The 26,190-nt window shown below is 66.4% G+C and overlaps 2 protein-coding genes across 4 annotated transcripts; one reads left to right on the top strand and one right to left on the bottom strand.

Moving 5' to 3' along the window:
- The first annotated feature begins 2,691 nt into the window (after positions 1-2,691).
- CBX2 (chromobox 2) lies at positions 2,692-8,024 on the top strand. Its single transcript, XM_079798937.1, has 5 exons — positions 2,692-2,826; positions 2,925-2,968; positions 3,849-3,914; positions 5,775-5,880; positions 6,358-8,024. The coding sequence occupies exons 1-5, from the start codon at positions 2,755-2,757 to the stop codon at positions 7,654-7,656; spliced, it is 1,587 nt and encodes a 528-aa protein (XP_079655063.1). The 5' UTR covers positions 2,692-2,754; the 3' UTR covers positions 7,657-8,024.
- Positions 8,025-13,780: 5,756 nt separating this feature from the next.
- On the bottom strand, positions 13,781-17,852 carry CBX8 (chromobox 8). Of its 3 annotated transcripts, XM_079798979.1 has the most exons (6): positions 17,657-17,852; positions 17,224-17,267; positions 16,976-17,041; positions 16,784-16,850; positions 16,659-16,688; positions 14,895-16,353 (listed from the first exon to the last, which is right to left on the bottom strand). In XM_079798979.1, exons 1-6 carry the CDS (start codon positions 17,723-17,725, stop codon positions 15,460-15,462), a joined length of 1,170 nt encoding a protein of 389 aa, XP_079655105.1. In that variant the 5' UTR covers positions 17,726-17,852; the 3' UTR covers positions 14,895-15,459. The 3 variants fall into 3 exon arrangements, with proteins under 3 accessions (XP_079655107.1, XP_079655106.1, XP_079655105.1); XM_079798981.1 differs by having other exon boundaries at positions 13,781-16,353; positions 17,224-17,852; XM_079798980.1 differs by lacking the exon at positions 16,659-16,688 and having other exon boundaries at positions 13,781-16,353.
- Positions 17,853-26,190: the final 8,338 nt, after the last annotated feature.

Here is a 26,190-nt window from a genome sequence, read left to right as displayed (position 1 = left end):
ATCGCGGCTCCTGGCTCTTCCGCTGACTCGGGAGGGACGCCGTCCAGTCCTTTTTTTTTTTTAATTAATTTTTTTTTTACCTTGGTCGTATGTTCGATTTTCAGTCGACTCGAGCAGCATGAACATGTTTACTTCAGACAGCGATGACCTACCATTTGCATGGAAAGCGGCGTCGAGTGGAGCATTTAGCCTGAACGTACCCCGTTTGCCCGGACTCGGAATCGTCTCTGTGCATTTTAAAATGCTGGCACATGTGACAGAGCACGAGTGGACGTGCGGGCGGGCTATTCCTGTTCCAGGGTCACTTAGTGACTGCATTCCTGTTGCTTACAATATGTTTAGGGTGTATCCCTTGCGTTCCTATAAACCGGTCCTGTCTGGTATGTGACCACCAGCTACATGTGGCTATTTAAAGGTGAACTGACTTGAGAGGGGGTGGGGGGGAGAAGGGGGAAGAGATAGAGAGACATTGATGTGAAAGAGAAACATCAGTGGGCTGCCTCCCACACACCCGCCCCGGGATTACACGGAACCCGGGGAAGCGCCCTGACCCAGAATCAAACAGCCACTTTGGGCTCCAGGTTTGTTTTTAAGGCACGAATCCCCCTCTTTATCGGATCATTTCATTCCACTGAAATCGGCCGCATTTGTTTCTCCAAAGAAATTACCTAAACGTTCTTTTAGCCCAAGTGAGTCTCATAGCTGGCCCGATGCCGCGAATGGCAGGTGAAGGGCAGGCTGGCCGGTGCGGTCCGTGCCGCAGGTTCTGTGTGTCACGGGGAAACATCACCCCACGGGCCCGCAGTGCTCAGGTGTCCGAACCCGAGGAACAGGAAGCAGTGAGGAGCTTGCACGAGGTCTCAGCTTGCGGCTACGCCTCCCAAGAAACTGACCCCTCTCCCCAAATGGGTTAGGACCAACTTCTAGAAAAACCGCTTTCTTAGGGGGAAAGAGAATTCCCTTTACAAAGCTTTATTTTCTTTAAAAAAGACGATTGTCCAGGATACGATGTGTCCCCAAGAGGAAACTGCCAGGCAAAGCCTCATCAGTCCTCCCCCAGCCAGGAGTGGAGCTGGGGAGAGGCTGCAGGCAGCTCCCTCCACCCCGGGGGGCAGGTTTCACCCCCAAAACCAGGGTCCCTCACCAGTGAGCAATCCTTCCCCCCAGCCCCACCCCAAGCGGACCTTCCTTCTCCCCACCTCCTCCCCAAGCCACACCGGAGTTTGCAAAGGTGACCCCAGGTCTTTCCAGGACATCAGCTGAGGGGAACCTATTTAGCCAAATAAACTGGAAAACATGCCGGAATAGAACAGGGCCTCCTGCCGCGCCCCATGTCCCACAGGCCTTTCGGTTAAAGCAAAACACATCTCCTGCAGGACCCTTTACAAACACGGCCCTAATGACCAAACCCTATCGGGACGCAGCCTCCTGCAACGAGAAACGAGATTTTCATTTGCTCAACAGAGAGAGGACTTTGCAGCTGCGCTCGAGGAAGACACAAAACCAGAAAGTGAATTTTCACCGAGTTACACGGTATGGATGCGGGGGCGGGGGCGGGGGTTCGGCTGGCGTTTATCTGCTCCATTCGGCGTCTGACTTCCTCTGATGCAAGAGCTACATGACCTCAGGGGGGATTGCTCATGGAACACGGATCTTAACAGCAGGAAAGAAAAGGGTCGCCTCCACCGAGGACCCCAAAAGGGACTCCAGGCCACCCCACTTCTGAAACGCGGTCCAATCTTCTTTCTGCCGCGGGCAACTGATCCAAAAGGTACACATTTCCAAATCCTGGCGGGCCCGACCATGACTCAGTCCTCGGTTACAGCCACCGCCCGAAACCTCGCTCCCAGTCCCCACATCCACCTCAAAATCGTGAATCAAATTAAGGTGCCCCTCCCGTCCTCCTACGCGCGCCCCAAAACGCGGGGCTTGGCTCCACTCCGCGAGGCTTAGAGTAAGAACACGGCAGCTCGCGCTCTCCGTGGATGCATTTTCCTCTCTCGCCTTTGGGGGGAGGGGGCGGCTCCGCTTTTGCAGCTCCCCCTGCTCCCGCCAGCACTTCTGCTCCCATTCCTTCCCGCTCCCCCCCCCCCGCACCACCCCCTGCGGCCTTTCGCTCCCGCGCAAAGCAGGACGAGTGCCGAGACCTGGAGTCCTAGTTCCCAAAGGCGGAGGTCCCGTGGAGCTCGGCGCGCCCGCAGCAGCGCCCCTCGCAGGCGGGGGCAGGAAGCGGCCCCCGCGCTCCGTCCGCACTTCCCCCTTCGGGCCAGAACAATGGCTTTTTTCCTGGAAAACCCCGTTAGGAGGCGGTCGGGCGCGTCCCGGGGGCCAAGCAGGACTCAGCAGGCGACTTCCCGGGTCCGAAGCCCCGCGGCGCACCCCTCCCCCGCCCCCACCCGAGCGCGGTGCCCCGGCCGCGCCCAGGGATTCCCGCGCGAGGGGGTCCGGCCAGCCCAGCCCCGGCCCCGGCGCCCGCGCGGACCCCAGCCGCGGGCACGAGGCCGAGCTCGCCGCGAACAATGCGCGCCCCGCCCCCGCCCCGCCCGCGCGCGCTCATTGGCCGGCGCCGGATTGGCCGGCCCGCGGGGCGGGGCGGGGCGCGGCGCCGTGGGGGGCGCGGCGGCGCTGCGCGTGCGCGGGGCGGGCCCTGCGTGGGCGGGGGCGGCGCTTTGTGTGCGGCGGCGGCGGGCGCGCGGCGGAGCGGCGGTGCGGGAGCGGCGGGCGCCGCGGAGGGGGACGCGCGGGCGCGGCAGCATGGAGGAGCTGAGCAGCGTGGGCGAGCAGGTCTTCGCCGCCGAGTGCATCCTGAGCAAGCGGCTCCGCAAGGTGCGTGCGGCCCGGCCGGCCCTGCTCGGCCCGCGCCCCCTCCCTCCCTCCCGCGCGCCCGCCCGCCCGCCCGCTCACGCGCCCCTTTCTCCCTGCAGGGCAAGCTGGAGTACCTGGTCAAGTGGCGCGGCTGGTCTTCCAAGTGAGTCCCCAACAATGCGAGGCCGCCTTCCCGCCCGGGCCCCTCGGCCCCGGGGGGAGGGTCTGCGCACAGCGCGGGAAGTTCGCGGGGTCCCGCGGGCTCCTCCAGCCTGCGGGGAGGGGGCGCCCCGGCTGCCAGGGGTAGCCCTTTGTTTACAAACCCGGAGTGCGCGGAGCTGGCGGCTTCCCCTCGGGTCGCGGCCCGGCCCCGCTCCCTGCGCCCCCGGCCGCCTTCCCCGGAGCCCGGCCCGCTTCCTCCCGCGCCGCGCGGGCCTCCCGCGCCCATTTGTTGCTTGCGCCCCCTGCCCGCCTCCGCCCCCCCGTGGACGTGAGCCCCCCGCCCCTGTCCGTCTCCCCGCTGTAACCTGAGCTGCCTATTGATGAATGTAGGGCTTCCTTTTTTTTTTTTTTTTCTTGGAAGGGAGGGGACTCGGCATTCCCTGAGGGGGCTCTGTTTACAGTCGCTCATTTCCCCTTCATCCCCGGACCCCACGTTTCTCTGCTTCCCTCTCCCGGTGCCTGGCCCGCGCTTGCTTGGGCGCCAGCCACGTTGTTTTTAATCTTGGGGCTGCGCCTCCCGCCCCCCGCCCCCCGCCTCTGGACAGCCTTCCCTCCCCGCTCGGGCTGCGGGCCAGGGTTTGGGGGGCTTTCTCCAGCATTTGATTTCCTCCCGTGGGGAGACCCGGTCCTCTGGAGGCGCGTGTTCATTGGGGGGTTGGAGTAGCAGTTTCCCCTGGAGCTTAAAGGTGAGCTGCTCGCCTCGGAACCCCAGTTTCCAGGAGCGCACCCTGGACACGAGTGGGACCTTTCTTGGGGTCCTCCGGGACCCTGCTTTCTGAAGGGGCTGCTGCGTTACTACGACCTGCTCTCTGCTTTTCCAGGCACAACAGCTGGGAGCCCGAGGAGAACATCCTGGACCCGCGGCTGCTGCTGGCCTTCCAGAAGAAGTGAGGAGTGGGGGGGGGGGGGGCCTGCCACACAGGCCTCCTGGGCGTTGCTGGCCCTCCAGGGGTCCCCCAGCCGCTGTCCCAGGCTCCCTGCTGCCATCCCCATGGCTGGCTGGACACGGGGAGCAAACTGTCCACCGGCCAGTGCCGGCTCTGCCCCTAAGGAGCCCAGCCCAGTCAGGGCTGCTGTCGGGCTGCTGAGAGCCAGACCTGCCGGGAGGAACTGTCTCGATTCCTTCAGGAAAAGTATTGCCTTTTCTGTTGAGAAATTTGCAAACAGGGGTGATGAAGGCTAGGACGGGGGCTTGCTGTAACAATACAGACCCGGCCTCCCCCCCCCCACGAGGGTGCCATTGAGCAGGAGTAGGTCAGAGGGGGAGCGGAGCACACGGCGCCGTGGCGGGGGGCGGGCCTGCCGTGGGGCCTGCGCTGGTGCATCTGCCCAGAACGTTTCCTTTTCTCGGGCTGCAGAGCGCACTACCGAGCGCGTGGTACGGAGCGCGTGGTACCGAGCGAGCGTGCTGGCGGCAGCCGCCTGGCCAGTCTGGGCCGAATTCGCTTCTGTGGTTCTAGGTGCCATTTCTATGTTTGGGTGGGAGCCTTGGGTTAGAGAGGCCTTGAGCTGCTGAGGGGAGAGGAGGGAGAGGCCGGCGATGGGTGGCCACCCCCACCCGGCAGGAGAGCCCAGAGGTGCTGTGAGGAGCACACTGGACAGGGAAGGTGTGGGCCCGGGGGGCGGGGGGGGGCTGTCGATGGAGGCAGGAGGAGAAACAGGTGAGCGGAGGCTGGCCTGCCTGCCTTTGGGGAGCCGTGACTCGGGCCCCAGAGCCGAGAGGGAGCGTCCACCGACCAGAGAGCCCGCGGCCCTGGCTGCCCTTCGCCTTGTGCTCCAGCCGGAGGAACCGGGTCGGCGGGCAGGGTCCCTAGGAGATGGGGCTGTCGGATACCCAAGAGGCCCGAGAGGTAAAGCGGGGTGGTCTGGGCTACATCCTGGGACGGTGGGTGCTCTTCCTCCCGGAAATGGGGGGAGGTTCCGCTGGAGGCGGGAGCGCGCCGGACATAGGAGACCGTCGGAGTGCCCGCTTGTCTGGTGCTCACTGGATTCTGGAAGGGTCACCTGCCAGGCCCCGGTGAGGTGCCGTCGGCCCGTTTCAGTTACCAGGAAGCCCTCCAGATAGAGCCTCTTGGGGGGGGGGGGGCCTGAAACACAAGCTCTCTCTCGAGGGGCTGGGAGGCATCTGTCCCGTGGCCCTGAGTCGGGCGGGGAGGGGGCTGGTTGTTGAAGGCGCCCCGCGTCTTGGAGCTCGGCCTGTGGAATCCAGGAACCGCGGGTCTTAGGAAGGGGAGGCAGCGGGACTGCGCCAGGGCACTGGCCCCGGGAGACCGGGTGCGGAGCCAGACCAGAGCCGTGGCTCTGTGCCCCTCAGACCTGGAGGTTTTGTGAGGGGGGGTGGGGTGGGTGAGGGTGGGGGTACTGGGGGCAGGCCCGCACTCGGCCTGGACTCCGGTTTGAAATGAGGGGATTGGACCATGTGACCACAGCGGCTCCTCGTGGCATTCTGGAATTCTCCGGAACATTCTGCCTGCAGAGAGGCTGCGTCAGGCGTGTTGTAAGTGGAGTCGGAGAGACCAAACCTGCTCGCGTGCCAGGTTTGCTTGGCGCTCTCACTTGGCTTTGCCCGACGCCGGCGAAGTGGAGGGACGTGCAGGCGTCACGGTGCTGCAGGGGGCTGGGCCGGACCCCCCACCCCCCTGACACTGCTGAGCCGCCGCGGCCGGGCTGGAGTGGCGGGGGTGTTTGAAGCCGTGCGGCTCCGTGTGGTGGGCGGTTCCGGGACCCTGATGGGTGATTCTCTCCAGGGAACAGGAGAAGGAGGTTCAGAACCGGAAGAAAGGCAAGCGGCCCCGGGGCAGGCCGCGGAAGCTCACGGTGATGTCCTCCTGCGGCCGGCACGCCAAGCTCAAGGTGGGTGGCCCAGGCTGCTCTGGCTGCTCGCCTCCCGCTGGGCTGGAGTGCAGTGCGGGCAGGAGGGCGGAGGGGGGTGTCCCTGGCCTCCCGCCGCCTCCCGGCTTCTGTGGGGTCACAGCAAGCGCAGGCTCCTGGGCTTTATTTTTTTCCATTGATTTGAGAGAGAGAGAGACGTATCGATTGGTTCCCTCCTGCACAGGCCCCGACGGGGGCCAGGGATCGAGTCACAACCAGGTACAGGCCCTTGACCAGAATCGAACCCAGGGCCCTTCAGTCCTTAGGCCAACGCTCTGTCCTCTGAGCCAGGCCAGCCAGCGCCTTTTTCCTGCTTTTAACTCGCTCCCCCCGATCCCCTCTAGTCTGGAAGCGACAGGAGGTGCTGGCTTCAGTGTGTCTGAGACCCCTGGGGGGAGTGTGTGTTCTGAAACCCGGGACCGGGCCCCAAAGGGTGACACCTCCCATGGGTCTCTGCAGGAGCCGGACACCTCCTCCAAGTGCAAGTCCAGCAGCTCCTCCTCGTCCTCCACGTCCTCCTCCTCGTCCTCTGATGAAGAGGGGGACAGCGACCTAGACGCCAAGAGGGGCCCCCGCGGCCGGGAGACCCACCCGGTGCCTCAGAAGAAGGCGCAGATCCTGGTGGCCAAGCCCGAGCTGAAGGACCCCATCCGGAAGAAGCGCGGCCGCAAGCCGCTGCCCCCGGAGCAGAAGGCAGCCCGGAGGCCCGTGAACCTGGCCCGGGTGCTGAAGACCGCCAGGAAGGACCTGGGGGCGCCGGCCGGCAAACTGCCCCCTCCGCTCAGTGCCCCCGTGGCCGGCCTGGCGGCCCTGAAGGCCCACGCCAAGGAGGCCTGCAGCGGCCCCAGCAGCCTGGCCACCCCCGAGAGCCTGGCCAGCCTGATGAAGGGCATGGCCGGCAGCCCCAGCCGCGGCGGCATCAGCTGGCAGAGCTCCATCGTGCACTACATGAACCGCGTGAGCCAGAGCCAGGCCCAGGCCGCCAGCCGGCTGGCGCTCAAGGCCCAGGCCGCCGGCAAGTGCGGCCTCGGGCTGGACCTCAAGGTGAGGACGCAGAAGGGCGAGCTGGGGTTCAGTCCCCCAGGCAGCAAACTCCCAAAGGCCCCCGGCAGTGGGGTGATGGAGCCGAAAGGGGGGGCCGGGGGGGCCCCCCACGCCCACAGTGGCAGCAAGGTCCCTGCCGGTTGCCTGGGCCCTCAGCCTGCGCCCACCCAGGAGCTGAGCCTCCAGGTCTTGGACTTACAGAGCGTCAAGAACGGCATGCCGGGGGTGGGCATGGTCGCCCGCCACGCCACGGCCGCCAAGGGTGTCCCTGCCACGGTGTCCGGCACCGGGAAGGGCGCCGGGGCCGGCCCCACCGGGGGCAACGGGGCCGGCATGCTGGCCGACACCAGCAAGAGTGAGAAGCTGGCCCCGCGGGCTGCCGCTCTGCCCGCCCCTGCGGCGAAGAGGGACTGCGGCAAGGGCAGCGCGGCCCCCGGGGGGCAGGAGGGGCCGGGGGCCCTGGGCAAAGCGGCCGCGCTGTCCGAGGTGAGCACCGGCGAGGAGAACAGCAGCTCCGACTCGGACCCGGACTCGGCCTCGCTGCCCGGCGCCAAGCAAAACCTGTCCGTGTCGGTGCAGACCAGCCAGGACTGGAAGCCCACCCGCAGCCTCATCGAGCACGTCTTCGTCACGGACGTCACCGCCAACCTCGTCACGGTCACCGTGAAGGAGTCCCCCACCAGCGTGGGCTTCTTCAGCCTGCGGCACTACTGACCCGGGGCGCCGCCCGCCGCCCGCCCCGGCCCGGCCTCTGGCTTGGCTCCAGGACGTGACCCACACGCCAGGCCACTCCGGAGCAGGCAAACGGGCCGGGTCGTACCTCGATGCCTTGCTGGGGCCCGGCCGCCCCGTTCCTACCTCGGCCTTCGCTTCCCTTTGGCCTCAGGAAGTCTGGGCATACCTGCAGCTCGAGCCAAATCTCGGAACCGCCCTCCTGGCTGTGGTGACGGCTCCCGGTTCCCAGGGGCACGGTTGTTCCAGGAGGGAACTTCTGGGCCAGCGTGGCTGTTGGGGGGGGCGGGGGAGGCAGGGCCTGGAGGACCACACCAGGACAGGCAGACCAAGATGGGGGGGGCAGGGGCCTTGCTGCCAGAACCCCCCCCCCCGCCCCCAGAACTGTGCCTGAGCTGTTAGAGGTGAGGGGACTTCATCTCCCTGTCACTGTCCCCTCCCCCGATAGCTGAGGGGCAGGTCTTGGAGGGGGTGTGAGGTGGGGGAGGCAGGGGCCCTAGGGAGGCTGGTTTGGTGCCATCTAACCTGGGGGCCGGCCGCGCTGGGCCAGTCCCTGAGCTGCTGCCCCTGAAGAGCCAGCCTCCGGGTTCTCCGGGTTCCAGGGGCAGGAGGAGAGGGTGTCGCTCCGGCTGCCTGCCTTCCTGCCATCTGTGCCAGGACCACCCAGTCCTCCTCTCAGCCCCACGGACTGCCCGGGCCTGCTGGTTGTGCGGGAGCCTCGCCGCGGTCCCGCCCACGGAGAGGCCCACCATCCCTGACAATCCCCCCACCTCTGGGGGCCCTGTGTCCTTCCCAGCGGAGACGCTGGCTGCCCACCGGTGCGTTTGGGAAGCGGGACAAAATCAGAGTGGCCCGCCAGGCGGCCCGGGGGGGCTGCCCTGTGTGGGTTCCCACCCGCCATGCAATTGCTGTCCTGGGCGCGGGGGAGAGGTGGGCCAGCTGGGGCGTCACCGGGTCTGTAATGCCAAAAAAAGTGGGCTTTGGGGGGCTCCGGTTTTTATTTCCGTGATTGGTTAAGTCAGCCAGCGGGCCCTGACTGCAGGGGGGGGGCGCCACACCTCCACCCCCTTCCCCACTCCCAGACCCCGCCCTCCATGCCAAATAGGAAATGGGGCTTCTTTGTAGCCAAATCTGTTTGAACTGAGTGCCTTTGGGGACAACCTGTGTCCAGGACCCCATTGAGTCCCCGACCACCAGGGATTGGGCAGTGAAGGGAGACCTGCCCGGGCCGGGGAGGAAGCCGTCCCAGCAGACTGGGCCTCTGGCTCCAGCCTCCCCTGCTGTCCCCGGGTGTGGTCACAGGGTTCCCCCCCACAGAGGAGCCGCTGCCTCAGAGGCTGCAGAGCCAGGCCGGCCGCAGCCCCTCTGAGCCCGGGGGCGCCTGCAGCCCCAGCAGCCAGCTCTCCAGACCCGACGTGGTGCCTTTCTGTTTACCAGCTATTTCAATCCCAAAGTTTGAACCTGTAAACGCCTTGCCCCCGGCCACTTTGCCTTGCTGTGTGGTGTGTGTGTGTCTGGGTGCTGTGACCCCAAGCAGTGTGTGTGTGAGTGGGCCCAGGTGCTCTGAGCTGGTCGCCATGTTTACCAATTAATAAAGGCCGTCCTGTTTTATTTGCTGCTGTGTGTGTGCGCGCGTCTAGGCATCGGCCACACGTCCAACGTGAGATTTCCTTGTTCCGCAGCGGCTCCTGCCACACTGTGCATTCAATGGGTGTTTCCGTCCTGTCCTGTCTTGGCTTCTGTGAGGGGATGGGAAGAAGGAGCCGGCCGGCCCTCCTCCAGGGGGGCTGGCATATTTTTATATGTATATTTTTGGTACCAAAAAGAAGGCTCCTGTTTTGGTTACACTCGAAACTCAGACCTGACTTCAGAGGGCTTGGGCCTCACTAGAGTTTCCATTGGGGGGAAAGACCAGCGCTATGGGCCAGTGCCAATCACTGGCTTGATTTGTGTTTTTTAATTAATTAAAAGAAAAAGCCAAATTATTTGTGTATACCACTTCTAATTGCTTTACACATGGCCGTTTGCTTTCTTAAAAGAGAACAAAAGTGGGTATGTTACTTCCCTGGGAAACCTAGGTCTTTATTGAAACAGGACAGCAGCCCAGTCCCCAAATGCAAACAGGACCGACCAGCTGAAGGGAATGCCTCCCCCAGGAAGCCCACCAGGGTTTGGAGGGCGGGGTGAGCGCCAGGGAAAGGTAGTGCCTCGATGGCCAGGTTTTTGCTCACATGCATCTAAAAATTCTGTGCATTTTCTAGTAATTTTGGAAAACAACACTAGCAATAGGTTGCATGGTTTTGTTTTTTTAGACGGATGTTAATTTATTTTGCAGGGGGGAAGACATTCGCCAATGTGTCCGACCTTTGCCTTTTCACTTGGTATATCAATAAACAATTTTTTTTTTTTTTACTTATTACCCTGTTGTGTGTCCTGAGCGGTGCCTGGGAACACCAGTGTCTTCACTTGCCCCTTCTTGAGGCAAAATCCTCCAACAGGACGGAATAGAAGGAGGGGGATCCGGGGCTCGGGAAGGCGTGGCCACCTTTCTGGGGTGCAGAAAAAGGTTTTTTCTAAGCAAAGGTGTGGGCTCGATTACACCAGTGAGTCCCTGTGCCAGCGTTTCACAGAGCGCCGTTTGGCAGCCCAGGGGACGGGGATGCGGAGCACAACCCGGGGTGCTGGAGGCCTGGCGCTGTGATCGCTCCATAAACTCACTCAGACCTCCCAGAAACAGCCCCACGCCGCCCCGCCCCCCAGCATCCAGAGATGCTGCCGTGGGGAACCGCCACACGTGGTACCACTTTAAAGGGACAGCGATCCGATGCCGGGGGAGCCGGGCTGTGGAGGCCTGACCCAGGCTCCCGGCAGAGGGTTTGCTTCCTACGGAACCTGCCGGGGCACCGCGGCCTGAGTTCATGCACGCCTCTCTGCCTCCGGGGAGCCTGCCTGTGGGCGCCCTGGTTTGGGGCAGAGGCCTGGATGCTTTCGTTCAGGGGGTCCCCCCTGCAGCTAGAAGGGCACCCCAGCCCGCGAATTTGAAACCAGATTCTGCCCAGGAGGCGGCTGGCTGGCTTTTGTTCCGCCTCCTGAGGCTGGAGCAGGTTTGTGTTGGGGGCGGTGGGCTGGGCCACCCTAGCGTCCTGTCCTGGGGCGGGGCGAGCTGCAGAGGGGGACGGGGGGCGGGGGGGGGGGGGGGGTGAGCCGGTGTCACACACACACACACACCCCGGTGCCGAGCCGGGCTTTCCTGGGAGTAATTTATACGGAGCCTCGGACGGACCCTCCGTGCGGGCCAAGGTCCACCCCCGCCTTCGTTACTTGTATGCGCTGCCGAGTTTACGGCCTAATCCGCCGCCTTCCCAGGGGAATGGGCTGGGTCGCCAAGGGGCCCCCCTGGCCTGAGGGCTGGGCCCGGAGCCCCCAGGTCCGAAGGCGCACATCCGCACATCCAGGCTCCTGGACGGGGACCGGCGGCTGGACGCCGCGTTCCCTCCATCCTCGCGCTCGGAGACCTGGCTGCAGAGGGGGCGCGCGCTGTCCCCTGGGGTGGGGGGGGGGGGGGGGAGGCGGCGGTCCCAGCTCCCTTCGCGACCCCGAGAGGCAGGGGCCGCCCCGGAGAGGGGGCGAAGGCCATCGCCTCTAGAGGGCGCGCGCGTCCCGCCAAGAGGAGGCCGCCGGCGCTCCGGGCGCGCGGGGCAAGTTCCCAGCTCCCGGCTCCGAGCTGCCCGCGGGAGCCGAATGGCACGGCCCGCGCCCCGACCGCCCGAGCGCGCCCCCAGCTGCCCCTGTTTTCCAAGTCTCGGCCCCCTCCCCGGGGTCCAGGCCCCGAGGCTGGGCGCCGCTGTGGAGCACCGAGGAGCCTGCGCCTCCGTCTCGCACTCCAGCCCCGTCCAGGGCCCCCCCTGGGCGGGGGAACTTCTCGGTGAGAAGGAGAAATCGGGGTGCGGGCCCCCAAAGTGCTGGGCAGGACTGCGGGCCGTGGGGTCTTCCTTTGCACAGCACAGGGCCTCGATGGGGATCCGAGCATCCAAGGAGCAGAAAAACGGAAAAGCCGCCCGCAGTCCAGTTCAGCCGGTGTGGCCCGGGCCGGCCCTGCCCTCGGGGCGCAGGGGAGCGTCGGGTGGGAGGCGGCCCCGCGGCGGGGCCTCCACACCCGGGCGCCTTCCCGGAGATTCCGCCCGGGGAACGAAACCCGAGGGAGGCGCTCCCGGTCCCAGCGAAGGTCGGTGGTGGCCAACCAGCCGGGGAAGGGGGCAGAGGGGCGCCCACCGCGCCGCCCCAACACCCGGCAGCCACGCGGGAGGGAGTTTTGGCGCAGCAGCGGGGCCGTGGCTTGGGGGCGACCTTCCCGGAGCCGCCCGCTGACTACCCCGCGGGCGCGGCCGGCACAGCCCAAGGGCACTCGCCGCTCCGCGCCCCGCAGCCCCCAGCCCGCCGCTCCCCGCCTCCCGGGCCTCCCACGCAGGTCACAGAACTGGGGCAGGAGGGGAGGAGAGCTCCCCGACTTGCTGGCCGAGAGGAGATCGGAGGAGACACGCCCCTCCCTTCGCGCTCGGCCAGGGCTCCTGGATCCGCGCTCGTTCTCGGGGCGCCGTCTGCGGGGCTCGGGGTGGATTGGGTTCCATGCGACGGCCGCTTTGGGGATCCCGAGAGCGGCTGTCCTGTGCGGGTTTCACGACCCCGCCCCCACTGCGGCCAGGAAGGCCCGGAACCCCCACCCCCACCCCGCGGTCCGGTCCCTCCCGGTTCCGCCCCCCAAGAAGGCCGGGGCGGGGAGCGCGCGGCAGCTCCGGGTTCACTAATCACATCAGTTCGCTCTGCGCCGCTCCGAGCAGCCAGTTGCCTAGCAATACCCGCGAATTCAATTCCTCAATCAATAGGCGAGAGGCCTGCATTTCGGGGAGAGCAGTCGAGGCTGGGAGGATGGGGGGGCAGGTCCCACCACAGGCCTGGGAGCAGGCCGGAGTGCGCCCCGACCACGGCGGCAGGGAACTCAGGCCTGGGGGCGGGGGGACCGGCCACATGGGGCCTGGGGGTGGAACTCGGTGGGGGAGACCCGACACAGGAAAGGGGGACCCTCCCGGGGTCCCCGAGTTCTGCTGGGTCCCAGAGAAGTGCACCAAGTAGGCGAGGGAAGCCGAGCCTCCTCCTCCCGCTCCCTCCCAAGCCCACCTCTCTCCCCGTAGTTGGAGTCCCCCAGGTGGAGGTGGGGTCCCCCTGAGCTGCTGGGGGCGAGAGTGGGGGGAGGACTGAGAGGAGGGGCGGGTCCGGGTGCGTCTGCTCCAGCGGGTGGGGGGAGGGGGAGAGGAATAAAGCGGAGACATCTCTATTTACAAAGTATATATTTAATCACGTAAAAAGCGGCATTGGATACAGACAGACACTCGCGACCGCAGAGGGGCAGAAGGTAGGTACGGAAGCTTCACTCTGGAGCGGAGGCCGAGGTCCGTCCAAGATTTGCACGAACCTCAGAATTCCATAAACCCGACCCGCACCAGTCCCGGGCGGTTGCAGGCCACCAGCCACGTGCCCGGCCCGGCCCTGCCCCGTCCCCACGTCAGCGTCGCCAGAGCAAGCGAGGGAGACACACGGCCACGGACAGACGGAGGGACAAAGGCGCGGGGGCAGAGCCAGGGTAGCCTGGGGAGGGGGCAGGACGGAGCGCAGGCAGCCGGGAGGGAGGAGGGAGAGGGAGGGCGGACGGCGGCAGCCAGGTAAGACCCGTGTCCCCAGCTCCTGTCCACTCGGGTACAGACAGTCCCTCCAGCGAAGTCCCGTCTGAGAACAGATACACTCAGTCCACGCAGGGCGCTGCGTATACAAAGTCTGAAATGCCCGTTTACAAACGTGAGCAGATAAAACCCCATCCTCGGGGCTTCTTTATAGGCGCAACGTAATATCCAGAAACAAACAAAATCATGTCAGACGCTGTTCCACTCTTTCCACCTCCTCTCTGACGGCGAGGAAGTCCGGAGCGGAGAGAGGCTGCGGCGCAGGAGGTGGGACTACCCAGTGCGGAGGGCCGCGAGGCTGGGGTTCCCGCCCTGTCCCCCCAGTGAGAAGCCCCCCCTCAGCCCCGGCTCCCCGCCTCGCTCGCCCCGAGTCTGTGCTTCCTCCAGCGCGCCCCTCCCTCGAGGAGCGCTGAGAAGTTGGGTCCCCGCTGGCCCTTTAAGGGCGGGGGAGGCGGGGAGGCCGCAGGGTCAGTCTGTGGAGGGGGAGAGGGGGCAGATTTGTGCTTTTGAGTCGAGTTCTGCAGGGTTGGGGCTCGCGTTCTGCGTCCGTGGAGCGCAGCGTGCTCACGAGCCGGCGGGGCGGGGGCGTCCGGGACCCGCCGCCGCGCACGGCCTCCCCCGCCGGGGCCGCCTCTCCCCCAGCTCCCGCTCCTCCCTCCCCTTCGGCGGAGTCTGAATGTTGAGTTCAAACAGAGAACGCCGCGAATCGAAAAGGACTATAAATTATAGCTTTTGCTTTTAAGGAGGCGGGGAGGTAAAAGTAAAGTTCCGATGCGCATTCTTGGATGGAAACCTCGCCGCGCCCCTCCTTCCCGGGGCCCCGCCGCCGGAGCCGCCGGTTGGGAGTCCTGCCCGGCGCCCAGCCAGGGCCCGGACCCGCCACCGCGCCCGCAGCCAGGCCGGGGCCGGGGCCGGGGCGCGAAGCCCCGCTCCAGCCGCGCCTCCCTCCGTGGGTCCGCAGGGTGGGCCCGTCTGGCCGAGCGTCTGTCCGTCCCAGGGCTGGCGGCCCGCCCTCCGCGAGGGAGGCGCGTCCAACTCCTCCCGGGAACTGGGGGGCCCGGCTCTGCTCCCGAGAAGCTAGCGGACGCGAAAGGGAAAGTCCAACCCCAAACCCCGTGCTGGTGAAACTGTCTCCATCTCTGGGCACGGACACGCATCCTCCCCGTCCGTCCTGGCATTTCGGGAATGTAAACAGATTCGCTGGGTTTGTTCTCTCTGCGGAGTAAGGAGAGGGAGGGAGGGAACGGGGCGGTTTTATCCGCTGACACACACATACACACGATCCGATCTGCGTGAAGAACACACACATCCCCCGTAAAGTGCATTTCCTGGTGTGGCCCTGGGGGCACGTCGGCGGCTCCCCACCCACCCGCGACTTTTCACCTTCAAAATCACACATGAACAAAGTGATCCACGTTAATACTCCCCCCACCCCCCACTTCTTAATCTAAAAAAAAAAAAAAAAATTGGAAACACAGACTGACCCCACCCCCTATTTTCTGATTGGGGAGCCAATCTTTTGCTGGCCTGGCCCGGCCAATGGGGAGAGAGAGAAAACCTGGGTCCTGCCTGGGTTCCGGGGGTCTGCCGTGGGGCTGTGGGAAAAGGGAGGAGGGGCGAGGCGGGCCAGCTGAGTCCCTCAGACACCACCGGAGGCCCAGCCCCCAGGTCCCCAGCCTCCCTAGTCCCTTGGGCAGCTGAGGAGCCCCTCCTGCCCCAAGGCAGCCTGCCCGCCCCAGCTACCCACACGGAGTCTGTCTCTCTCTCCTTGTTAAATAAAACAACTTCGAGAGTTGAAATATATATATTTAGATATTTTTTCTTAAATAACATATTTACATCTAATAGAAAATATAACTCTAGAAATAATCTTCCAACCAAAACTGATAGGGAGGAAGGAGGAATGAAGGGGTGGGCTGTGTGAAGTTGGGGCGGGGGGGGGGGGGAGCCCACAGGCTGCCTCCCACCCAGAAATAAAAAGCATTTACGCCAAGCTTGCGCTCTCACTCTCTCTCCTGCTCTCCGATCCGGGGATCACCCACCCAGCAATTCATCTTTTCTCTTTAAAAAAGCCTTGGTCCGTGTTACTTTCCTTGATGGTGACGGTCAAAAAGTTTGAGGTCACGTCGGTGACAACCACCTTCTCCAGGTTGGTCAGAGAAGGACTCCAGGACTCTTCCTCGGGGTCCCCCAGGATTCTGGCCACGGGGATCCTGGCGATGAGAGAGGGCCGTCCCCCCTGAGCCCCCATGTCCCGGTACAAGCCTCCCACAGCGCCGGGGGTGCCTGAGCCATGCCGGACCCGGGGGCCCCCAGGGTCCAGGGCACTCTGGCCTTTGGCCTCCAGGAAGGCGGCCCTGTGCTTGATGACCCTGGCGGGAAAGGTGTCCGCGGCCAGTTTGCCCGTGGCCTCGGCAGGGCCGGGGCTGGCCACCCCGCACTGGGCCAGGTCGGAGTCCTGCCTCCGGGCCAGCTGGATCACACTGTGGCCCGCCGGGAACTTTCCGGCCCCCGAGGAGGCGTCCTCCAGCTTCCTGTTCTTGAGGTAATCTCCCAGGCCGTCGCCCGCTTCCCCCAAGGGCCTCTGCGAGGGGTCCAGGAGCTCCTTCCGGGGCTTGGGGCCTCTCTTCTTGGAACTGTCCCCTGGCGAGCTGGGCTTGTCATCCACGCGGCTGGCGCCCCGGTCACGCTCACGATCCCTCTCACGTTCCCTCTCCCTCTCTCGATCCCGGTCCCTGTCACGGTCCCGAGGGGGCTCCACGCGGCAGGTACTGCTGGTGCTGCTGCTGCTCCCGGGCGGGGACAGACCCATGTTCCGAAGGCCCTCTCGGGCTCGGGAAGTAGAAGCCAGGTCCTGGGGCGAGCGGCCAGGGTAAGGGATCCGGAGGCCCCGGGCAGAGTCGCTTCGGAACTCGTAAGTCTTGGCCTTGGCCTTGGCCTGGGCCTACCGAGAAAGGCTGTGTCAGAGTGGAGCAGGGCCCTGCCCACACACCTCCCCAGGACCCCTCCTCCAGACAGCCTCTGGGTTTCCCCCTCAGAATTTCTGTATGGGTGGGGGTGGGGTGAGGGTGGGGGTGGGGCTTAGGGGTGGCAGTCTGGGGGAAGGGGTAGGGAGTCATCTGGGACCAGCCATTCGCAGCAAGCACACCTCCTGTAGTTGACTATGTCTCTATTGGGGATGGCTGGGGGGTAGGAACTCTAGAATGGCTAAGGCCCTCCCGCAAGGCACCCCTTGGCACAGCCACTGACCTGGTCCACGGCCTGTCTGGGGGTTCCCTCCTAGATTACAAATAGACAAAGTGTGTGGACACCCCGTTGGTTCACCAGCCCTCAGGGTCAACACTGCTGTCCACCACTGGACCAGGCCATCCTACCTTGAGGAGGAAGGTTTTGGGTTTGGGTCCTCGCTTTTTGGGGCCGTAGAGCTCCATCTCTCGTTCCCTGGAGAAAGGAGGGGGAAAGGTGAGTGTAAGTGATGAGACAGGATGAGGCTCCGCTGGTCCAGGCTGGAGAGAAGCCGCCTCCTTGTTTCTGAGGGAGAAGCGGAGGCTTGGAAGGGCCTGTACCTCTCCTCAAAGGCGGCGAGCAGGCGGGCATCCAGGATGTTTTCTTCGGGCTCCCATGTGCTGTACCTGGAGGGAGGCAGGGGGAAGGGGCGTGAGTCCCCGGACAGGGAGAGAGCAGCGGGGGTGTGTGTCTGTCTGTAACTTTTCTCCTTGCATTGTGTTGTATTTCAACATAAAGGGAAAAAAGAGGAAGAAAGAAACCTCCTGAATAACAGCCTGGGGTTGAGCATTGCATATAACCTACTTACTTCTGCGACCAGCCCTTCCATTTCACGAGGTATTCCATGCGTCCCTGTGGATGCAAAGGGGGGAATGTGTGTGTGCACGGGAGCGATGCATGACGAGGACACAAGGAATACATGCAAAAAATGCATGCACCGAATGAATGCGTGAAATCCTGTCGCAAAAGACACGCGTCCACTGCATCGCCCCCTGCACGAAACGCTGCACAAAGTGCATGCACCGGCATTCACCCCCACCCCGCCCCCCACTCATGCAATCTGTGCATCGCTGCAAGTCTAAGGAAAGCGCTTGGGCTCAGAGCCGCCGCCGCCGCCGCCGCCACGGCCGCGGCCGCTGCTGGGACCTGGGGGAAGGGAAGCTGGGCTGCAGCAGGGGGAGGGAACCTGGGCCGGGAGGGGAGGGCTCGCCGGCCTCGGCTCCAGGCCCAGGGGCACCTACTTTCCGTATGCGCCGTTTCAGTAGGGCTTCGGCCGCGAACACCCGCTCCCCAACCGCTGAAAGCTCCATGTTGACTCGCCGCTTCCCCCCTTGGCTGCTTCCAGGAGCAGAAAAGCAGCAGCCAGCGCACGACAGACCATAATACTCTCCCGCTGACGTCAGTTCTCCTCCCCCTCCTGCGCGCTCGCTCCCTCCCCGCCTCCCGCCGGCTCGCCGCTCCCCCCTCCCGGGCCGCCCAGCGCTTCCTCCCGCCCCACGTGTTGCTAACGACGTTGCTAAAGCCGAGCGGACCGGGGCCTGCTCCCCCGCGCGCTGATTGGGCGAGCGCCGGACCACGCCCCTCTCCCTTTCTGCCCGCGTTGCTACGTGACCCGCGTTCCAATCGCCAGGGGGCGGAGTCCGAGGCAACTCCAGGGACTGAGCGCACGGGGGTGGGGGCCGCCGCCGGAAGTGACGTCGCGGGGAGAGCGGCCCGGCTGCTGTCAGTCTGCCGGGCTGGCTAGAGGGGCCGTCCGCCCTGTGTCTCCGCCTGGGCCCCTTCCCCCTCCGCCAGGAGGTCCCTCCGGTGCTCCGGGTTCCCCACAGCTCTCGCTGGGACCCCCGCGGCCGTGTCAGCGAGGCCCCGCCCTCTCGGCAGACCCCCGCCCCGCCCCACCCCCACGGCCCAGGCTCGCGCCCTCCCCTCCCCCCGTCGCTCGCGCCGCACAATGCACAATGCACAGGTGCCGGGGCGCCCCGGGCCGCGCCCGAACCCCGGGAGCCGGCGACGCGCCCCTCGCCCGCTTCTCCTCTCCGCCCCCTCCCCGTGAGCGCCCACCCGACCTTCGGTCTCCATAGCAACGGCCTCCCCCGCCGCCGCCGGCCCCGTCCTGCTAACAAATCAATGTGCCTGTGTCTCCGTCTCCGGTCGCGCAGCCCTGCCCGCGGCCACCCTCCGGGCCCTGCGAGCCGGGCTGGGCTCCAGAGCTCGCCCCCAGCTCGGAGGCCGAATGCAGACCCAGGAGGGACCCGCTGTTGCAGCCCGAGCCTTCCCGCGCCCCGGGACCCCGCGGAGGGACGTCGCGCGCCTTCTCCCTGCGTCCCGACCCGTCCCCACGCCCGCAGCCACCTGCCCCTGCCGCCAGCCTCCGGTCCTAGTGTCGCCAGCCTCAGCTCAGCCGCCCCCGGCCCCGAGCCTGGATGTGCTGGGGGAGGGCCTCGACCACCAGGGCAGAGCCCAGAGCTTGGCGAGGATTGGAGCGTGGGGCCGGGGGTGCGTCCCGGTCCCCCTGGACCCGGGCGACCTGCGAGGGCTGAGTCACGCACTTCCTGTCCACGGCTCTTCCCGACGCGCGCGAATTCACTTGGCGAGAAAAGGCGAAGCGGGGAGTGGCGGGTCCAGTGCGAGTGAAAGGAGAGGGGCTCTGGGGCGGAGATGGCGGGGTCTCGGCTGGGGGGCCGGGGCCGGGCCGCGGGTGGCTCGCGTGTGCACACGAGCTCTTGCTCAGCCTGCGGTGACCGTGGCTGGGGCGGCGGCGGGGACAGCGGCCCAAGTCTGGGCTCAGCTCTCCCCGACCCTTTTCTCTCACCGCCCCAACGGCCAGGCACAGCTCTCGCTCCCGGGAACCCACGACTTAGTTAGAACATCGACGGTCAACTGGAGTGAGAGCGGTTTCCTTTGGAGAGCGATGAGGCGGGGGAGAGAGACAGAGAGCGCAAAAGCAAGCCAAAGCCGGGCTCCGAGGAGCGGGACACCGGCGCCCCGTCCCGAGTGAGGTGCGCGCGGGCGGCGGGCGCAGCGCGGCCCTGGCCCCGGGGACAACCGGCTCTGAGCCCACCTTCCCGCTCCCTCCCCGCCCCCGCCCTGCAGACGCGGGGTTCCAGGTTTTGGTCTTGTTCCCAGACTTCCCCAGGCGGGAGCCGGGTCCGCAGCCTCCTCCCCCGGGCCACTCCGTCTAAGCGACGGCGAGCTGGCGACGCCCAGACCGCCCCGGCGACCCGCGCGGGGCGCCCGCGAGAGGCCGCCGACGGCCGTGTCCTTCATCCTAAAAAGTCATTCCCGGTAACAAATAGTTTCGTTGGCCGGTGCCAGCGATACAGCTGTTTCTGTTTAAGCTTAAATACTTTCCAACAGTTTGGGCAGTAAAAATAAAGTCGGTCTCCGCCGCCTCGAAGTGTCTGGTTTCCCCGCCCCGAGAAAGCCCACCCTCCGCCCGGGCCGAGCCGTCTGCGCGCGCCGCGCGCCCCCTCCCGGAGTCCTCCGCCCGCCAGCGCCGCGCGGGCCGCCCCAGCTCCTCGGGCTCCTCCCGGGCCCCTCGGAGGCCGGAGGTTGGGCGCCACCCGAACCGGCTGAGGACCAGACCCGCTGCGCCTCCCGCCCTCCCCCAGCCCCTGGGCTTCCCTGCGGACAGGGTTTCTGGAGCCCGGTCCCCGGAGTGCGTGCGGTGCCGGTACCGCCCCGGGCGCGCCCCGGGCGCGCAGAGGTCGCCGGTTTCAGTTTCACGCAGAGAAAGTTCGCTCCCCTGCTCCCTCCCCGCGTTTCTCTTCTTTCCGTTTTTCTCTCCCTTCCTTCCTCCCTACCTCTCTCCTCCCTCCCTTCTCTCTCTCTCTCTCTCTCTCTCTCTCTCTCTCTCTCTCTCTCTCTCTCTCTCTCTCTCCACCTAAAGGCCTTGGAAGCTTCCCGTGGGGACATGAAAACCCCGGCGCTGGCGCTCCTCGCCGGGCTCCGTCCTCCGGGGGGTCTGCAGTCCCTTTTCCCCGCTTCCCCGCCGCCCTTGCCGCCGGGGGGCGAACGCGCTGGTTCTGAACCAGATCATCGCTCGGAGGCGTTTCCGTTTGCAGACGTCGGGGATTCCTGCGGAGCCCGTCGCCCGGGCGGAACTGGATCCAGAAGGACCCAGGGGCAGAGCAGAACCCGAGAGAGAGCGACAGACCGGGCCGGTCCTTGTCGCAGCCAACCCTGTCCTTCCGGGAAGCGACCGCTGGCCGGTGGCGGGACGTCCCTCCCTCTCCCCGCCCCCGCCCCACGCCCCCCCTCCCTCGCCCCCAGCCGTCCTGGGAGAGCGGGGCCGCAGAGACGGAGCACACAGGCCCGAGGTGGCCTGGGCTCCCTCCCCGTTCAGCGACTGAGAGGTAGCAATCTGAGAAATGGATTTGGAACCGAGCACCGGAGCCCGGCCGCCCCGGGGGTGCGGAAGGGTGCCTGTCCGTGCCAGGAGAGGGCGCCAGCGTGGGACTCCCCACTTTTCTCACTGAACCTCTCTTCCTCCGTCAGCAGTTCTCCACACCTCCCTTCTCTTTCCCGCGCACCCGCTTTCCTCCCTCAGAGCTAGACCCGCGACCTCCAGGGGCACCTTCTGGAGTAAAAACAAAGTTTCCGCGAACAGAAGCCCCGCTCCTAGCCAGGTTCCCCTGCGCCGCCTCTGCGGGAAATAAGGTAACTGCTCCAGGCTGGGCCCCAGATGGCTGCAATTTGAGCGTCTTTGGGGGAGACAGTGCGTGTGTTGGGGCAGGGGCCGGGGGAAGTGAAAGTGGAAATCAAAAGCTCTCAGATCGCATTTTTAGGAAGGAAATTGTCGGCGATTCTCTCAGCAGCCTCCCTCCACCCCCTGGTTCTGGGAAGGAGCCCGGTTCCTCTGTACACGGAAATGCAGGCGCTGGCCCACCTGGGGCATCTGTCTCCTGAACCCCGGGGTCTCCTCTCTGATCCTGCACTCATGTTGGTGACTTGGGCACACACCTTCGACTTCCTTTCCCGACCAAGGACCTCCAACCTGCTCCCGACGCCGGGGAGCCTGCCCGAGCCATCGCCAGACCCTGGAAGGTGCCCAGACTCTGTGCTCCGTGCTCCGGCCTCATTCGCACCAGGGGCCATCTTAGGCCTCGGGGTACCCGCTGCCAGGGCACCCAGCCCGGGGGGAGCAAGGCCGAAGGTTGGCCTCATCAGAGGGGCAGGCGGGACGGGGCGGCCCCGGTGAGGCGCGGGGCTCCTGGGTCGCCCGCCAGACCAGCAAGCCCCAGCGCATCCTGTTGCCCCAGGGGGAGGTCAGGCCTCGGCTCGTTCTTTGGGAGCGTTTCAACTCCGCGGCTTGGCGGGCGTCGGACCTGCTTGGTCTTGGCCACAGACGCGGGCAGATCTGGAACCCAACCACGTGCCTCAGGCGTGTGGGCAGGCGGCTGTGAAGTGAGCACCCGTGGCTCCAAGGCGTGGCCGTGGGGCGGTGGCCTCGGCGCAGCTGCTGGGCCCGTGGCTGACTCGGAGCAGCTCTGGAGCCGGCCTGGCATTCTCCCACCCCAGCCGGACACCCACGGGGGCTGATCGCCCACAGCTGGGGGGGCACAGGGGTGACCCAGCACCCTGCAGAGACCCGGCCTGGGCAGGCTGGCCAGCGACTGCCCCGGAGGCTGCCGAGCTCTGGTCTGGGCTCCAGCTTCTACTTGGTCCCCGAGCAAGATGTGCCACCTCTCCCGGCCACTTCCTCCTCCCCAGCAGGCATTCGGCCATCCTGGTTAGAGACGCTGGGACTCCGCGGGTAGAAGAAGGGCTGGCGGGTGGCAGGAACTTCCCACAAGCCCGCACTCACTGCACAGGGCGCGGAACCTTCCACGCCAGCCCCTGAAATCCCGGGACCCAGACCAAGCCCCTCTGGGCGTCCGCAGGAGGCATGGCGGCCCCTCCCAGGCAGACAGCCTTTCCCGAGCAGCTGTGTGGCGCCCGCCTTTCCCTGCATTTCCCCACGCAAGAGCCGCACCAACCAGGTGCGATCCGGTCCGTCCTCCCCATTGCGTTGGTGAGCAAACTTTTCAGTGAGACGAAGTGGCCCAGCCAAGGGCACAGAGCAGGGCTTCTGCCGGGAGCCGGAGCCTGGCCTCTACCCCCACCGCGGCTCTGCACCCAGCAGGCACTCCCGGTCCCGCCAGGCTTACAGGAGGACTTCCAGGGAAGAATCCCGGGCGGCCCTGAAGCAGGCCGAGGTCATTGCCAGAACCAGCAGCCGGGTCCTGCTCAGCAGGGGTGCTGTTGGCAACAAGGACGAGGCTGGAACAACGGTGGGGGCGGGATTCCAGGAGCCATTCACCCCCTGCGGGAGGCGGGAGAACGTCTTTGTTTCCCTCCCTCAGAGCGCTCAGTGGCTAAGTGTGGGCTCTAGGACCGGCGGGGCTCCAATCCACTCCATAGCCGCGTGCCCTTGTGCGAGTCACTGAACCACTCGCTGCCCCGTCCCCTGATGATGCTTTTCAAAAGGAAGGGTGACTGTGCTTGCCCGCGGTCCTCGATGGAGGGCTCTGAGGTGTGTAAGCGCAGCCACACCGCAGGCACACATTATTCCTCACCGTGTCGCCAGCAGCCGTGATCTGGGACCAGGTTAGGGGGTCTGGTTTGGGGGGAGTCCCGGGGAACCCAGTGTCAGCCTGTCCCTACTGCCCATGGGGGGCGCCCACGAAGAGGGAGCCGGTGCCGACCGCCCTGCAGGGGGGGGGGGGAAGGACCGTGTGCTCCTCGGACACAGTCTAGACTGGCCCCTTAGGGCGTCCCCCCCCCCGGAAGGTCCCACAGACAGGCACCCGCGGACCTCGCAGCCCCGGGGGCGCACTGCGGGGGCCTGCAGCTGTGTGCCTGCGCCCATCCACAGCTCTCCCAGGAGGCCGCCTGGAGTTGCTTATGGAATGCGGGGAGGCACCCTTGGCCATGGAAGAACCAGACAGGAGAACCAGTGCAGGACTGCACCCCGTGACTTCCGCCGAGTGAATGGGGTCCCGGCGTGGGTGGGCGCTCCATTTCTGTCGCCCCTGGAGATGGACTCAGACCCCACCGCCTAGACATAGGGGGGAGGGACTGCAGAGACCAGGGAGGTGGGTGTGTGGCAGGGACACGTGGGTGGCCTAGGGGTCAAAGTCTTGGCCTCCATCAGAGACAGGGCGCTATCAGAAACCCGGGGGCCGGGGATGCTCTCGGCTGTCATCAGCCCATGACGGCAGCCTGCGCTTCAAGAGGCCCGGGGGGAGAACTTGGCCCCCATCCTGTCTGCACCGACAGACCCTTGGCCTCCTCGCGGTCATTCCGCACAGCCCGCTGCGCCCTCCCCTCCCTCCCCTCCTCTCGCCTTACCCTCGGGGGAGGCGGGGAGCGGGCACCCTCCCAGGGGAAGACGCCGAGGGAGGCTGAGCAAGTGCGGCGTGGAAGGGTGGACCCAGAGCCCCTGCTCAGCGGGGGCGCCTGGCTCCCTCGAGCCCCAGCTCCGCCAGCCTGGCCGGTCCGCTGGCCGCCTCCCCGTGCACCTCCCACAGGCTCTCCCGCCGGGAAGCTGCCGGGAAGCCTCGGCTCCGTCTCCCTGGCCGCCGCCCCCAAGCGGAAGGAATGGCAGTGGCTCTGCTGGGACCGCAGGGACCCCAGCAGGTTCTGAGCCGCAGGCCCCGGCCGGCCGGTGCCGCTCCTCGCCCGGTGCTCCGCTGGGGAGAGCCGAGCCCCGTGTCTCCTGGGAGAGGCCAGAGCCGAGCGCCTGCCTGGTCCTTGGGGAAGGCGAGCCTGGGGGCGCCGGGAGGAGTCGGGGAGCAGAGGTGTCCGCCGGCCCGTGCGCTCCCCCCCCCCCCCCGCGCGGGAGAGGGCAAAGCGGGGCCGCTGGGCGGGCGGCCGACCCTGGGGCAGACGTGCGGGAGTCCACGGAGAAACGGCGACGGCGCCCGGCAGGGTCCGGCCTCCTGGCGGCCGGTGGACTTCGGGAACCGCGGCGGCTCAGTGCCTTTCCGTCCACCCCGCCCCCCCCCCCACACACACACACACGCGGTGCGTCCACGGCGCGCCCCAGCCTTGGTCCCAGGTCGGGGCGCTGTCTGGGGTCCGACCAGGCCCGGTCGGCGTCGAGGCTGCGCGGCCAAAGCGCGCCAGCTCCGCGCACGCCCAGAAGCCGCGTCGCCGGGACCGGGGCTGCCGGGAAGCGCGTGGCCGGCGGAGGCTCCGTCCGCGCGCAAGCGCCTCGCTGCCCCCGCCGATCCGGGGGCCGCCCGGCCCCTCGCGCGCGGGGAGGCTCAGACCCGGGGGGGCGGAGCAGGCGGGCCACGCGGGCCGGGACGCCCTCTCCGGAGGGCCGGGAGCCTCGTCTCCAGCGGAGGGCAGCCTCGCACCGGCCTCCCGGCCCTTCGCCGGGAACCCAAATCCGGGGCGCGCGGCGCCGTATGTACCCGCTCGGCCTCCTCCCGCCGCCTGCACGCGGGGCGCGGCCCAAGGCACCGAGCAAACACGGGGTGTCCAGCTCCGCTCCCCCGCACCGCTCAGTGCTCTCGTTTGCGTGGTGCTGGCATCCGGCCTGACCGCCGGGGGGGGGGGGGGTTCAGGTCTCCCGGCCCCGGAGCCCTGACGCGGGGCGCCCGCAGCAAACGCGGGAGCCGCAGGGGGGCTCCTGCCCGGGGCCAGGGAGAGACGCTTAGAGCCGCGGGAATGGGACGTTCACGCGGAGTTTCTGTTTTCCAGTCTCAGCCTTGGAGTTGAGCTACTTTTGGGCCAAACGGGTGAAGGGCGGAGCCGCCCTGAGGGCGCCCCACGGACACCCCATTTGTCACCCCTTCCGTCGGGGGAGGGTTGGTGACCCCAAAAGCAGGGACAGCGCGGACTGGGTCTGGGGGTTTGGGAGGCAAACTCTGCAGGTGGCACGGGGCGGGGAGGGTCCAGCTGGGACCCACTGTGGATTAGGGGGCGCCCGCCCGCCGCGCTGGGTCCCCGCTTGGCCCCTCCAGGGCTCCGAGCCCCATCCTCCGGCAGATGGCGGGGAGCCCTTCCCTGGCCCTCGCCTCGCCCGACGGGGCAGCAGGAGTTTTGGGGTGTGAAGCCGGAAGCTGGGTGCCTGGGCGGCGGTGAGGGCACTGCTGTGCAGCGAACATCACACATTAAAGGACCTTTTGGGTCTTTTCTCACATGGGGAGGAGTGGGAGGGAGACGCCCACAGATAAATGTGGGGGTGAATGTGGCCCAGGATTGTATCGAGGGCCACGTGCGGGGTGACGCTGGGCTCCAGAGGGTTTTCACAGCCGAACGGGTCCCCTCAAAGCCACTGCCCCCCAGGAAACCGTGCAGACAGGGAGCAAAGGGTGGGCGGCGGACAAGACCCCCATCTCTTCTGAAAGGAGCGGGGCGCTGGGCTGGGCATCGGAAGCCACCGTCCAGTAAAATAATCTTCAGTTCCTGTGGAAATTGCTGCCCCCGGAGCCACCTGCAGTTGGCAGGAGAGGGGACGGGGGGGGGGGGACGGGGGAGGGCTGTTTCCAGGGAGGAGGAGGTTGGGGACTGGGGTGCGGAGAGGGTGTCTGGAGAGTGGGGGCTGCTGGGTGGGGCAGGGAGGCCTGGCTGCACCTCCCTCTGCCCTCTGGGCCCCCCGCCTGTGGGGCCGTCTCCTTGCACACCCCCTCACCCTCCCTGGGGTGCAGCCCATCCCAGGGGCATCACCTTATTTCTAGGGGCGGCTGTGATATTACAGCTTTTGGGGGGCTCCTCGGAAGGGCTCCCCTGGAACACCCCAGCTAGAAACGCATGCGGGGGAGTTGGGGTTCTTGGCCTCACAGTC

This window comes from Cnephaeus nilssonii (assembly GCF_951640355.1).
Source record: "Cnephaeus nilssonii genome assembly, chromosome: 19".
Taxonomy (NCBI): Eukaryota; Metazoa; Chordata; class Mammalia; order Chiroptera; family Vespertilionidae; genus Cnephaeus; species Cnephaeus nilssonii.
The sequence above is the reverse complement of the archived record's forward strand: the minus strand, read 5'-3'. Positions and strand labels throughout refer to the sequence as shown.